The sequence below is a fragment of the Notothenia coriiceps genome, unplaced genomic scaffold (assembly GCF_000735185.1).
Source record: "Notothenia coriiceps isolate Sejong01 unplaced genomic scaffold, NC01 NC01_scaffold00031845, whole genome shotgun sequence".
NCBI classification, from domain to species: Eukaryota; Metazoa; Chordata; class Actinopteri; order Perciformes; family Nototheniidae; genus Notothenia; species Notothenia coriiceps.
The window spans coordinates 222,005-236,452 of NW_011364546.1; the positions used below are offsets into that span (position 1 = coordinate 222,005).

At 38.6% G+C, this 14,448-nt stretch overlaps 1 protein-coding gene across 1 annotated transcript; it reads left to right on the forward strand.

Annotated features, from left to right (window-relative positions):
- The first annotated feature begins 100 nt into the window (after positions 1-100).
- On the forward strand, positions 101-12,074 carry gng4 (G protein subunit gamma 4). The gene is made up of 3 exons (XM_010788282.1): positions 101-533; positions 1,747-1,852; positions 9,921-12,074. The coding sequence occupies exons 2-3, from the start codon at positions 1,754-1,756 to the stop codon at positions 10,047-10,049; spliced, it is 228 nt and encodes a 75-aa protein (XP_010786584.1). The 5' UTR covers positions 101-533; positions 1,747-1,753; the 3' UTR covers positions 10,050-12,074.
- Positions 12,075-14,448: the final 2,374 nt, after the last annotated feature.

Genomic DNA, 14,448 nt, shown 5'->3' on the forward strand with positions numbered 1-14,448 from the left:
TCAAAGCTGATGAAAAAATTAAATGGGGAAGCCTGCAGATCTCAGGTGCCTTTTGCAGCAATAAAGCAAATGAGGAAATCAGCAGTTCCTAATTCGACTAATAGGCTGTGTCGGTGCGTTTACGGCCAGTCTGTACTTAGCATCCTGCATTGTTGCTGCTTTAGCTCCTGGTCCACTGATCGAGTGCTCCCTGCCCCACAGCCTGCATCTGATCGTCATACAGAGGTTTCCCCCCCTGCTGCATGCGTAACATCTCTCCAAGTCCAGCCGTGGTGCTCACCAAGACCGCTTGGATCTCATCTTCCTACACGGAATACGCACGACACGCGCTGAGCGATCCGCTGAGGCGAAATTAAAACGCCAGGATCCACCTCATCGGGTTCTGTCCAGACCGAAACCAGGCTGGGATTTCCTCTTATCATTTCATATTTGACAGATCGTCTTTGTGTGTGTGCGTGTGTACGTGTGTGTGTGTGTGTTGGGTGGAGTCAACCCGGAATTCTCCAAATTGGAAAACCATTGGCACATTTCAGGTAGGTTACATTTTCAGGCGGCTACATTAATCTGTTCATAGCCGAGCAATGCAGCGAACCATTCAGATATTTATTTATGTAATTCCTTCTTGTAAAATCATTTGTGTTGTCATGATGTGTGGTTTGCTGTTTTCTGCTCTAACCAGGGCCGCAGCTCGCACGGCGTGTGTCTTCAATGTAATCCCCTTTTAGAAATAAGACTCGACCATATTTGCCATATCTGCATCAACAATTAGCATCGTTACATTCGGATAAACAGTGTTTCTCCCGTTAGTGCCCCAAATGCAGCCGTGTGGACGAATCGAAGGGAAACCTAAATGGAAAGGCCTGATACTGTAGCTTCCTACGAGGGTGTGATTGAAAGCTATAAAATGTATTTAGATCCATGAAGGATGGGATTGGAAATGAATTCACCGTCTGCATGCCCCCCTTTACAAAATATCTGCTTCATCGTATCTGTTTTTTAATACAGTTGAATTTGACTTGATGCGATGAAATAAGCAAATTGAAGCAAACAAATCTAACTGAGTGTGAATTCAACAGCACACCACTTCAGTGAAATGCTACATATTTCAGTGCACAGTATTATAAAACAGCTGTGGTCAGGTGTCATCTCTCTCTATGCTGTGGCTGCCAAACTGGGACATTTCAGGAGTGAGGGGGTCAAGGGGCCTAAAATGAGAGCAAGATGTAGTCACATTGAAATATGCACAGAAAGGCTGATTGCAAATGGAGCAGATAAATACACTGCAGCTGTAATGATGAGCCTACATGTTGGGAAAGTGGACAAATCTGCTCCTGTTTGTAATTGCCGGGGTAGACATAGGAAGGTTGCAGGTTTGATTCCTTTAGAAGGGTTCACAAGCTGACATTTGAAAGGAAATGGAGCAGCAAATGTGTGCAGACATATCTTTTGAGCAATGCAGTTGAGACAAACACAAAACATATTCATGCATGATTGACTGACTGTAAAATGACAAACCGCTGTCCAGCTGCTTCCTTTTTGAGTTCTTACCTCAGATAAAATGGAGCTCTGCTGCTTTAAAACAGATTCCCCCAGACAAAATGGGTCCTTTTAAATAAAAAGGTTGTGGCAGAGAGTGGCTGCTCAAGGGGGGTGGGACATCGCCAGGGGGGATGCTGCTTTGTTTATTTAATGTGCTGTTCATTGACTCCATGTGTCCCCCTTTGTGCCTGTGTTTTGGCATCACAGGAGCACCATGAAAGACGGAATCGCCAACAACAGCACGGCCAGCATCTCCCAAGCCAGGAAATCTGTGGAGCAGCTGAAGATGGAGGCCTGCATGGATAGGATAAAGGTACAGGTTTTGTTTTTTTACCTTTTTTACCAAATATTTAAATTTCTTCATTTCATAAAATCATTCTGCTCTTATATGTCTGTATGTTGATATGATTAATGTTGTACAAATCTGTGTGTTTCTAAGTACAATATCCTCTTCTTGGTTCTGAACAGTCTTCAGCTACCAGCAAACTATTCTTTTTGTATCCATTTATTTTTCTTAACTAAGCTCAAACATGTTTATATTTACCTGTCACAGCAATTTAATGAAATCATTTTTTAACCTAATATCCAGGCTTAAACATTGATCTTTGCCCAAAAATTTAAAATGTAATGAGCCTCACTGGTGCACTGCCTAATTATAATTAACACAGTTTGTTCACTGCAACTAATTGTATGAATCTGCTGCTCAAATTTGTCCAGTATTCACTATTTTGTCCTGTCAAGTAACGTTTTCGTACAAACTACTGTGTTACAGTAAGTATACCTTCATTAGGGAAATGTTAAGGGGTCCAAGGTGGTTTGTTGCTCAAGCCATTACCTTCACCTCCCCTGTGACAAACTGCACATGCTGCTATCTTGACATTTTAAATCTCTAAATATAAAATTAAAAGAAAACAGTTTGACATTTTGGGAAATGAGCTTAATCACATTCTTACAGGGTGTCATATGCAAATATGTATGCCAGCCTTGGTAACAGTAAACATTATGCTGCAGCAAGTAGCAGGTTAGCTTAGCATTACAACTGGAAACTGAGGGAAAGCCTGGCTAAGTGAATAAGTAACTAGATCTGCCTAACATCACCTCTAAAGCTCAGTAACCACCAAGTTATACCTTATTATATAAAATATGCTTGGAAGTGACTGATTCTGGGGGAAAATAGTCTTGTTTTTGAACACCAGTTTTTCTAAAAAGAAATAATCAAACAGTTTTTAAAGTGTTCAATATAATGTAATATATTATTGGACTCCTACAAACATGTCAGACAGTTTTTCCAAATCGATGCAGCAGAAATTATATTTGTAAAAATCTTGAACCTACAATAACCACATAAAGACTAAAGGCTATCTCTTTGCCTTTAACATGCATTATTTTTTGAATGGCCAGTAGGGGGCGACTAACTCAACTGAGTGCAAAAAATAAGTCCTATTTTATAGGAGACTATGAGAAAAAGACCCAATTTCTCACTAGATTTATTACCTCAGTTAATATTTTCTTCATGAGTTTATGGTCTCAATCGCTAGTCTTATGTTTTTTCGTCCCAATAGCATGATTTTTATTTGTTTATTATGGTTCGATTTAGAGTAAAATAGATGACAGTAGGGTATGCATCAGGGTGTGGCTACCCTGTGATTGACAGGTCGCGGTGTTGCCTTGTCTAGTTTTATCCATGTTTTGGTCTGCCAAAGATGTCTTGTTTAGCATTTAGTTGTACTTCACCATCACCTGTTGGTTCCAAAAACCAAGATAATTAGGACCTAGTTAAGATGCCACACCCTTATTTGCGATACTTGGGGAAAAATCTTTCAAGACTTGCTGCCCAAACTCAACCTTTCAAAGTCAATGCCTAACATTAACCATCTTGGTTTACGACTAGACACAAACAACTAGTGGCTTTAAAGTAGTAGTCCACAAATGAATGTGACGTCTTCTTTTTAAATAAAGTCTACAGTTTTGACAGAGATTCAGGTCTGTTATGCCAGAAGCAGCTAATGAGCCTCTAGCAGAGATGAAGAGTTAACACTCAAGTGTCCTCAGGAGATGCAATTTATCAGACTTTCTGAAGCTCCCTCTTAAGCCAGAAAAGGTTTCATACAACATTTTGTAACATTAGAACAAACGTTCCTTATATAGCATAACTAGAGTTCCTGTAATTGTTTTCTGGCTACGAGGCGGCAACAAATTATGTTTCTCAGCTTATTATAGAGCAACTTCTTCTGACAGACGTCACATGAAGCTTTAGTTTACCTTGAAAGCCACAGTGTCGCCTCCTCTGTCAGAATGTATCCACTGTGCACAGATGGGAGAGCCAAGTAGTTCTAATGTGGTGAACCCAGAGGCATGCTGGGCTTCGGTGAACGTTGACCACTTCTGACATTTGTTTTCTACCAAAGTGGGTCAACTTTTCTCAGACTGATCATAGAGATTTCACTGTGTTAGCAGTTTCTCATGCAGGGCTTCTTCGTCTATTACATGTCTAGTGTTTGATTTCGACCAAGTGTGCAGCAAGCTTGTGCGCTTAATGGCTGATGTTTAAAATCCCCAGCCGCAGCAAAGAAAATGTAGATATTTAATTGTGTTTATTTATGATAATCATATTCCTGATCATATCCATAACCAAGTTTAGGCCTCATAAAGAGTATATGCCCTTATCAAACTATGGCTGGATAAATATTGACTCTTGAGCGCGTTATGCTTTTTATGGTTGAGGTCAGTCACTATGCTTTCAAATGGCACAATGTCTTAAGTGTCAATAGAGAATAGAGAGTTCTATTAGAATCATTACATCGAACCATTCCCAGATTTGTTGTTTTCACAGCATGATGTTTTTACCCCCAATAAGAGGCTATTTTACACTGTTCATGAACAACTTCTCAGTAAGTAAAAGGCGGTGTCATCATCTCATTCGGTATGCTCCTCTTGTGCTCAGGGAACGATTGCCCCACAGCCTCGACGCTGTTCGCTCAGCATTATAGCCGAAGCCTGGAAGTCTGCCATACACCATCATCCCTACACAGCACAACAAAGGCCGCTTACAAGAACCCTGGCTTCTTAAGAACAGTGATTATCACTTACGTATAATCAGGGTTTGGAGGATGTATTACGAAGACCTCTAATTGAACCTACAATGTGTCCTGTTGGCACAATACCTCATTCAAAATATTTTCAGATAATGTCATATTTCTTTAAGGAAGAATAGTTAGACTTAATGTAGTCTCAACGTCTAAAACTATGTCAATTGAGAAGTGGGTTTTTTTCATTGACTGTTAAAGCAACATTACTATCATGTTTTCGTCACTTTACACAATATTGACTTTTAGTGAATGCAGATATTGGCAAGAGAAAAATTAATAACCTTAAACACAATATTGTCCTATTTGAACAGAATTAATACTGTATTGTTGTCTTTTTGTCTGTGTTTGTGATTCTTCTCAAGCTGAATTGATATACAAAAACTACAACCCTAAGTGTTAAGACTTAAAGAAAAAAACCTGGATTGGGAAAGGTGGTGAAAAATAATACAAAAGTGTCCACAAAGTTGGGCAAAATGGTAGCAAAGTCATTATACTGTAGCTGGCAATAACATATATTGGATTTCCTTTATATGTTATTGTCATTTACTTGATAATAGTTGATTTTTAAAAGTTTGACTTAAATTGAGTTAAATAATATGCAAAGAGCATAACATATTAACATTTGTACACCTATTTCATCCAAATTCCTAGTCTTAACACTAAATACTGTCAGTTTTTATACATTAACACCTTATGTTCATGCCTGCCGCAAGTTCTCATGAAGATTCACATGAACACTTCAAAAATAATGGTATATTTTCCATTTCCAGATCGTTTGGAGGGAAAGTAATAACTGTATTACAATTTGTGGTAATAGCCATAAGAATTTACACAAAAAAATCAGAATATCAAATAATGTACATGTAAGGGTAACTGAACATGGAAAATAAAGCTTAACAAAGCTTTGGTTCAACCACTTGCTAGCTGCTCATTAGTATGCATACTTGCTGCCATGGCGAAAATAGTATGCAATGTAAGCTAACTTCTAATAGCGCTGCTGAAGGTGAAGGCTTTAAAATTATGTTCTGTTAAATGAGCTGAGAAGTGTTCAGATCACATAGTGTCTGTCTGAATACATTTGACTTGTACGTTTTGTTGTCATTTTAGTATTTTACGGGAAAAGAGGCATTGGACTTGAATGTGAATGAATCTTAAATGTCACATCTGATCTATATCTGAGAGGCTTTCACTCAGCCAGCTCCATAGAGGGTCTGAAAAATATTTAAGGTTTCTGAATAATTGGCTTCTGCCTCTCAGTCAGGGCATCTTTGAGATGATGTGAAAGACTTAAAGAAAGTTTAGCCCAAACTTTTTTCAGGAAGACAAACCTCCTTGTTTCAATGCGTGACAAACAGATCTATTTGAGTTTTGTTCAATGAATTTTACAAGTATTTAATGACGCAAAAACTAAGGCTCTCTTAAAAAGGACATCATTCTTATATACGTTTTATATAACATTAGGGAAGTGCGAATTTCAGCCAATTATGAGAACAAGTTTAAAAAATGCACAACTGGCTGTTCAATTTGTACTCCTTGCATCACATTTCCTAACAGATTATCACACATAAGGAAAGCATTAAGGTGGAAAAAACACATGTATTTATTCAAAAGTGAAATAATAAATATAGTGTTAAAAAAAGGGTGTTTTTTTTATCAGCAGCATGATTTCAAATTGGCATTGTTTTCTCAGCATGATTGAAAGGTGGGCAGCTGTTCGTGCTTTGATAACCAGTTGAAAGTGGAGGCAGAGAAAAGTACAGAAGAAGAAACAGACAGTGGGCCACGTCTGGCGATCTCTTACATTTAATTAAGGGATCTGATGAGAGACAGTGTGTGTATCAGTGACAAGAGGAGTCTCTGAGCTGCTGATTGAGGGATCACCACATTCTCATTAATTGCTCAATCAGCCAAAGGAATGTGATCTGTGCTAATTAGAAGGACTCTCCTTCCATCATGGGGATGCAGTGTAATTACAGTCAGTCTGGGCCTAATGACACACGCAGAACAATACCACTCTTTGTCCTGTGGGGCTCCCGTTCTCTGCAGAAACCCTGTCTGCAGTTACATGAAGTATAATAATTATTGCATTTGCTAACTATTCCACTTTTTGCAGACTCAGATAAGTACCATAATCAGGTCAGCTAGAAACAGACATTCAAAATAACCATGCAGCTAAAATAATTAGGCATTTCATTTCAAATGTGTGTTCTGAATGAGTAGATTTTTCATATTTGACTAATATAACAGATATCTAATTATGAACTAAATACAATTAACCAGTAATATCAGACTAGGTATTTGAGCGTAATCTCTTCCTCAGTTTTAGGGAGCATTTTAGCTAACATGCTAAACTAAGATGGTGTAAAAGGCTAGCATTAAACCTGATAATTATCATAATGTTTGCATTCTTTATTGTGAGCATGCAATCCAACATGTTAGGCAAGCCAAGTTTATTTATATAGCACCTTTTTAAACACAAGGCAATTCAAAGTGCTTTAAGAAACGGAAAAAGATTAAGAGCAAATGTTAGCTTGCTGACATTAGCATCTAGCTAAAGGCAACTGTTGTGCACGGCCTCACAGCTGCTAGCATGGCTTGATTCTTGTTTTCAACTTGCTAGCACAGCATGGGCTACCTCAGTAGTTCACCAAACTATTTTGCTTTATGTGACCCTTTTTAAAATGAAGCAATGACCTCTTCAGAATAAATAATTCAAAGGATTTCTGGATGCCCTCTAGAGCTGATAGTATAAAACTCCCCAAACCCAATGTTAGGAATAACTGAGGTTAAGATAAAGATTACGTAAACTTAAAGGGATTTGAATCCTAAAAAAGTCCTTGAATTCTGGTATTTGTCCTTGAATAGCTGTATATTTTGACATGGAAAGGTGTTTGGGAGCGTCCGACTGGCTGTATAGATGTCTGATTGTATGGAAGTCACTTTTCAATTGAGTTTATGTTCTAAAGCTCTAGTTTCAATTTTCTTCAATTACATACAGCATGATGTTCATTGGTAAATGATGGTCCTGTTAAATAGACAATACAGGCTCTGGGACGTGACTACATTGTGATTGACAGGTCACTATGACCAAGATGGTGACATCACAATGATTACGTTCACTAATCTAATATAGTCTGTGAAAAACACATCTATGAGCCGCATCATTGAACTTGACCAAATGTTTAGTAATCCACTACTGAAAAAGAAAAACAGACACATGCATAATGAGTCCCTCTTCAAGTAGCATTTGTGAAAGACTCCAGTGCTCATTCGTTTAAGGACTTTTCAGTTGCCTTTTTTTAAAAGTGAATGTTGGTGAAGTACTTATTTGAGAGCTGTTTTTAGAGATTTATGCTACAGTAGGAAAGATGGGCTTACAGCTGAGTGGCAGAGGGTGAAATCAGAAATGATTGAGTGACTGACACACAATATTGGTTATGGTTTTTTCATGAGAAGAGTTAACAATATGTAAAACATAGGATAACGCCAGCCTTATTGTTCATTTTAAATAACAGAAATAAGCAATCTGTTAGACATATTATTTTGTGCTCCAGACTGAATAAATTGTACAGTTATAATCCCTTTTGAAGCATAATAGATCTTGGGCGTATTCTCTTGTGAGAGCATCATTGGATGAGGTGAAATGGCACAGGAGATCAGATGGCTTTATTCTCCATGAAGATCCCTGACCCCTCTCCGTCCCTCTGTTGCAGATCCTCCTCTGTTCTCCATTTGAGGCCTTTTCCCTTCCGTAACCCCCCAATAAAACAACCCTACATTCTCATGCAGTGTTGCTGTTTGACTTTGTAAAAAACACCAAGCAACTTTTCACCCTGAGGCAGAAAGTGTGTGGTTAGTCCCACCCTCTTTTCCCCTCAGTTTGTCAAGGTCCCGCCTTAACACCTGTCAGTCATCTTGATGAGCTGTCTCTTCTTATTGCCTCGGGCTGATGTAACAGGCATCAGTGCGGCCACGGGCGCTGACGAAGCAGAAACACAGACGATAAGCAATTTTACAGAAAAAAGGGCCATGCAACATTCCTCGAGGTTTCGGACATCTCTCCTCTGCTGAGAGTTTAGCTCCAAACACATTTTCTCTGAGAATGAACACAGTGCGGGTTGCAGAGCAGAGTGAGCTTAACTGTAGCCAAACTTTTCTGCAGTAATCCATGCTTTATTTACCTATACTATAATAGTGGTAGTGGTGTGAATAAAGTGATAGCCATGTTGGCCCCTTTGGTCCAGACCGAAATAGCTCATCACTATTTGATGATTTTATTACATTCAAGGTCCCATAGGATTAATCCTGGTTGCATCTCTTGATATATTATTCAAGTGCCATCATCATGCCAAACTCATTTATAACTAATACTAGCAAAACTAATGACATTCCCATCAGCCTTAGATATACTGTTCTTTGTGTTTGTCTAATATTGAATTAGCTAGATCCATGAAAGAAAAAACTGAAATCTCATCATCTCCTTTTTGTCATATTTCTTTTCCGGGCCTTGTTCTGCCTTTATTAGTTAGAAACAGGGGAGAGGTGAGATTAAAAACAGGGAAAGCCAGAGAGATACACTAAAGGTCAGATTTGAAGTTTTTAATTCACTTGACTGATGATGAATTATATATCAGGAAACCGGAAACAACCTCAGACACCTCCCTGATGAAGGCAGAAAAGCTGAAAATGTTCTAAATAAAGCATGGTGTGCTGGAGAGGAGTGTGTCCAAATGTAATTTGAATAGTTCCAAAACATCCCAAAGGTCATTTAAAGGTGAGGTAGGTAACTTTGGAGAAACCAACTCGAGTGCGCTAGAATTTGAAAATACACAGCCGGAAAAAATCTGCCACTTCCTTATAGAGCCCCTCCTCCAACACACACAAACGTGCACATGACCAATCAGGGCACGAGATAAATGTGTGCACAGATGAAAGGCTGACAGGCAGGTAGGCCATCCAGTTATTTTAGCCGGGCCGGCTAAAATGATTGATCGTGCTTTTTACTACGGCTTCCACAGATGAAATTTTGTATGGATTTTTTGTCAAAGCACTTAAGATATTCATTGCTCTCGGGATGTTAAGAGCATTCAATGGAATATAACAAAAAGTGTATCTCGAGCCGGTTTCTCAAACTTACCTACCCCACATTTAAGATGCAGGTAGAGAGATGGAGTAATTTGAAGGAACCTTCTTTGTGATCCTATGGTTGACATACATCTTTTGTTTAAATGTTAGAGAAAGTGAAACCTCTGTTCACCCCTCTGTGTCCTTTTCTTTGTCTCAACATTTCAGGTCTCCAAAGCGGCTGCAGACCTGATGGCGTACTGCGACGCCCACATACGCGAGGACCCCCTCATCATACCCGTCCCCGCCTCCGAGAACCCTTTCCGGGAGAAGAAGTTCTTCTGCAACATCCTCTGATGAGCTGCCGGGGGAGCTGCGCGGGTGCAGGCACGGCGCTGCCTGTCTTCTCTGTCTTCACCACACCTGAAGCTACTGGCCATAGGCGTTGAGTTGAGTTTTGCCAGGTGGACACTCTGTTGTTGGTCAGCTCTGTCCTGGTGGCTGAAGGTTTTGGGGGAGTCAGCTACCGAACTGGCAACCCAGTGAGCGTATCATGTCTTGTTAAATAGGTTTGTTATTGCTTTGTTATTAGAGAACAGCCTTGCTTATTGAGATGAGAGATGTTATTTTATTTTTTATTTTATTGTGCTAGATTTTAAGATGCCTCAGGAAACATAAATTTGCCCAGTGTCTACGACTTTTTCTTAAATGTCCCTTCCCTTTATCTGAATGAAAAAAATATCTTTGTATTATCTTTGACATAATTTAAGACATTACTTTCAGTGCACAGGTTGTCTATTTGAAGCAATGCTTACTGAAAGTACGACTAAAATGTAACACTCCACTCACTAGGGGTTTCTCTTTTAATTTGCTTCCAGTCACAAACAATGAACCCGCTCTTATTAGCGCTGCAGTACAGTCAGATTCAGATTAAAGCCCAGAAACAGAAACCTTATATTGCATAGTAAATTATTTCAGTTTGTGCTAATAACACTGGTAGTAAAAATAAGATGGCTGCACATCAGTTCTGTTGCTAATAAATAAATAAATAAATAGACTCCCTATTTATTCAAAGTTGCAGAGCTATTATTAGGACAGCGAGTTCTTCAGGGTTATCACCGTGCGAACAACCCTTAAGGTCAGACATTATTTATGAATCTGCCCCCTCCTTCCCAGGCCCGCTCTAATGCATTCTACCTTTGCTGCTCTGTTTGATTTACTCATCATACACGTCATTCACTTCAAATCAGAGACACTATGTGTTAAACCTTCAGCCCCCCAATTGGGATATTTTTTACAAGTCGCAGGACATCTTTTCCTTTTATATCTTCATTTGTTTTCTGGGCATGTTTCCTGGGCCTGATTCTTTTTGCCTGTTCTAGAGTGAATGGCAAGGCCTTTGACATTAATGCCAAAACCAGAGGCCTGCATGTTTCTCTGCTCCTTTTTGACAGCCTCCTCTGTTTCCGAGGAACTGTCCGTCTTTTAGAGTGTACAGTACGTTACAGTGCCAATTTCTGTGCGAGCAGTGTGATCTTCACACTACGTGCTCCCGCAGCCTTCTTTCCGTTTGGTTTGTTTTTGGAAGAAAAAGCACACTGTTGAAACCTTTCCTTTACATGGTAGTCGAATAGCATTTGCTAATTTTTACGATTAATTGTTATGATCGTTATTAATATTGTTATTATTATCGGTAGTATTATTGAATATTTGTTGCACAGCACTGACAGCTACATGACGTGTAGTGCTACTAAGCTTGTATGATACTTAGGAGAAGAAAAAAAAACATTTATAAGTCATGCAATTATTGATACTATCCGAGTATTTTTTAAAAATAATGGTAAGGGTCGGTTTACATATTATGATCCCTTCGGTGGTTCAGGCTTTTTGCATCATTGTTTCTGTAAAGTTAAAAGAAATGTCCTCTTGGTACTTGAACAGCCATTGCATTAGGATTCAAAGTGACTGTCACAAACTATTGGACTTGAAATTGTTTTCAGGATAAATATTGTTTTTATTTCCTAAATTTAAAAACCTGAGAGTGACATCAGGGCGCTCCCACTGACCTCTTCTCAAGGATGGTGCCAAATCTGAAATATAACGTCTAGAGATGAATATTGCATGGATTTATTTCTATCTATAACGGAGAGAACTATTATGATATGAAATATTGCCTCTTCGTTGACATTCTGGGCGCTACTCTGCACATAATAATGTCATTTGAGTCCGGATATGTTGACGATGTGCAGCTGTACTCATGAATGGTTTTATCGTTCTGGTAAAAAAAAAAAAATAGCATTTAAATAACAGGCTTTGTAAATCCTTTGATGGATCAAATGAATTAAAGGAAAACGGCAACCCCAATGTGCTGTGTCTGCAATATTTCTGCCTCTTGTCTTTCACTGAAGTTTGATCCAACTGATGTCATAAAAGGCCATTGCAAGTCACTGTGGGTCTCTCAGATAAGCATGATATTCTGGTGTGTAGTGGAGACGCCCTGTGGCTGAGCTCAACCATAGGCCACCTGGGTGCACTGTCATATTTTTTAAAGCATTGTGATTCAATGCAGCCTCAGCCAGTTTGCCCTTTACACTGCTGATAAAAAAGAAAGCATCTTCAGACACCGCAGGTTGATGAAAAATGTCCCTTGCAATGATTCAGGGTATCAGCTGCTGACAGCAACATTTTGTGTTGTAGCGATTTGATGTGTTCATCCATGCATACAGCCTCCCCCTGGGAACAGACTGAAACCCATCAAGATGGGTTATTTTTGTCACTATCTTACTGTGCTTTAAGGTTAATGAGTCATTGACATATGGTCAAATGTACGTGGTGTGTTCTATAATAATAACTTATAAAAACTTGCAAGGCGTAGTCCTTACTTAAGCGACCAAGGTTTATATCTGACACGTTGCCCTTTGCCGAGTTTCGTCCACTTTTTCTCCCCCTTTCCCGTCTGTCTCTCTTCTATAATTAAAATGCCAAAAAAAGAACAACTAAACTGGCAACAACTGAACAGATTGTACAAAACAGTGTGGACAAGTGTAATGAATGACATTCATAACGCAAGTCAGGTATCCCTTATTGATTTCTCTAAACAAATCCCAAAGGACCAGGATGTAATTAAGTAGAAGTAGATATTCTTAAACCATGGCACAGCTGTGGTGTGGATTATTATTCACATTTATTTCAAGCCCCCCTGAAAAACCTATTTTCTCAAATTGCTTCTTACTGTGATTGATAAGGCCCTTCACGGACACAGAAATTCTCCTAAACTTAGAACAGTTTAGCTTTTTTTTTATGTGAGAGATTTATTTATTTATGTCTTTAGTTTGGTCTGTTTTTCTTTGTTTGGGATGGGTTGGACTTTTCTTAAAAATCCTAATGTCCCAATGTTCCCAATATTTGAATTAGAATATAATCAACATTGATCAGCTGTCAAACTATCTGATCCGACTTCACCCGTACAGTCCCAATGAAGCACATTAGCTGAATAAATAATTGTTTATTACTTTTTTAATTCCCTACCTTTAAAGGTAATTGTTGGTTGTTTAGTTAAGTCTTTTTCAGGTTATACAAAATAAATGAAATACTTAGGATTAAAAAACAATTTTGTAGTTGCAGTAAGTTAATTTGACTAGTGTATGTATGTATATATATATATATAGCCCAAAATCAAATCCCAGAGGGCTTTGCTGTCTGTACAACAGAAGCAGCCTCTTTCTTTAGACTTCCAATTCAGATAAGAACATTGTTTTCCCAAATTGGTTTTATGAACCAAAATCAGACATTCAAGAAATATGTCTCAATATAATGGAATGCACATAGTTCTCAGGTGGGACATAACTAGATACAAATACATCTTTATAGATCTGTAAAAGAAAAGAAAAAAAGGGCAGTGAGTTCTGAGTGTCTGAACACTGCAACAAAGAAGATTGGAATGCGTTAATAAAGCATAAATAGGTTTCAACAAACAAATATGGACTAAAATCAGAGTGGGAAACAAAACCACAAACTATGCTTAGAAGAGGGTCCGCAGCAAAGCAGGATGTTAGGTTGTGTTTGGAGAAACCCAGAACATGCTATGAATAGCATTTTCCTTTCAAATGAATAATGTGTTGCAGAGAGAGAACTAAATCTTTGTAATGAGTACATCTATGAATATGATTCCAAAAATAATTATATAATACACAGGAAAGTAATTATCCCTAGGGCACTTGGTTATCTACACCGGGAATCTGTGCTGGAGCAATTTTCCAAATTGAACAGTGAGCCCCCAAAGTGTGCACAAATACATGAAAATAGTCCGAATGTCTGATGAGATTATTTATCAACACTCACAGCATTTCTACTCATAACATTGGCATACTCTGTTGCATGCCAGTGTATTCCATTACATTATTATTTCTCACTGAAAGAGGGTTTTAAAGTGACGAAAATAACATGTGTGAAACACTCACTATTAACATCTGTGCAAATGAAATGTTTACAAGCATGGCAGCAGGTGCTCCTGGTGTCTGGCCCTCTCTTCCTCTCCAGCAGGAACACTGGTGCTCTCAGAGTCAGAAGAAATCCTCCTCAAACACCCCTCGCCATGCACAATAGATTGCATTTAAATTATTTATATGCACCACAGAGTAACGGGTTTAATAAAGTTATGTTCTAATATTAAAGCTACAACATGTTGCCTGGGTCTTGTAGATAGATAAAATGATTTGTATCTTAATTTTCTACTCTGCTTAGAATGTGGTTCTGA

What these genes read in the sequence shown, in the direction of transcription:
- gng4 (XM_010788282.1), top strand. Translation starts at nt 1,754, where the DNA reads ATGAAAGACGGAATCGCCAACAACAGCACGGCCAGCATCTCCCAAGCC. An exon ending in CCTGCATGGATAGGATAAAG is followed by an intron (nt 1,853 to 9,920) that starts GTACAGGTTTTG and finishes TCAACATTTCAG; the next exon opens with GTCTCCAAAGCGGCTGCAGA.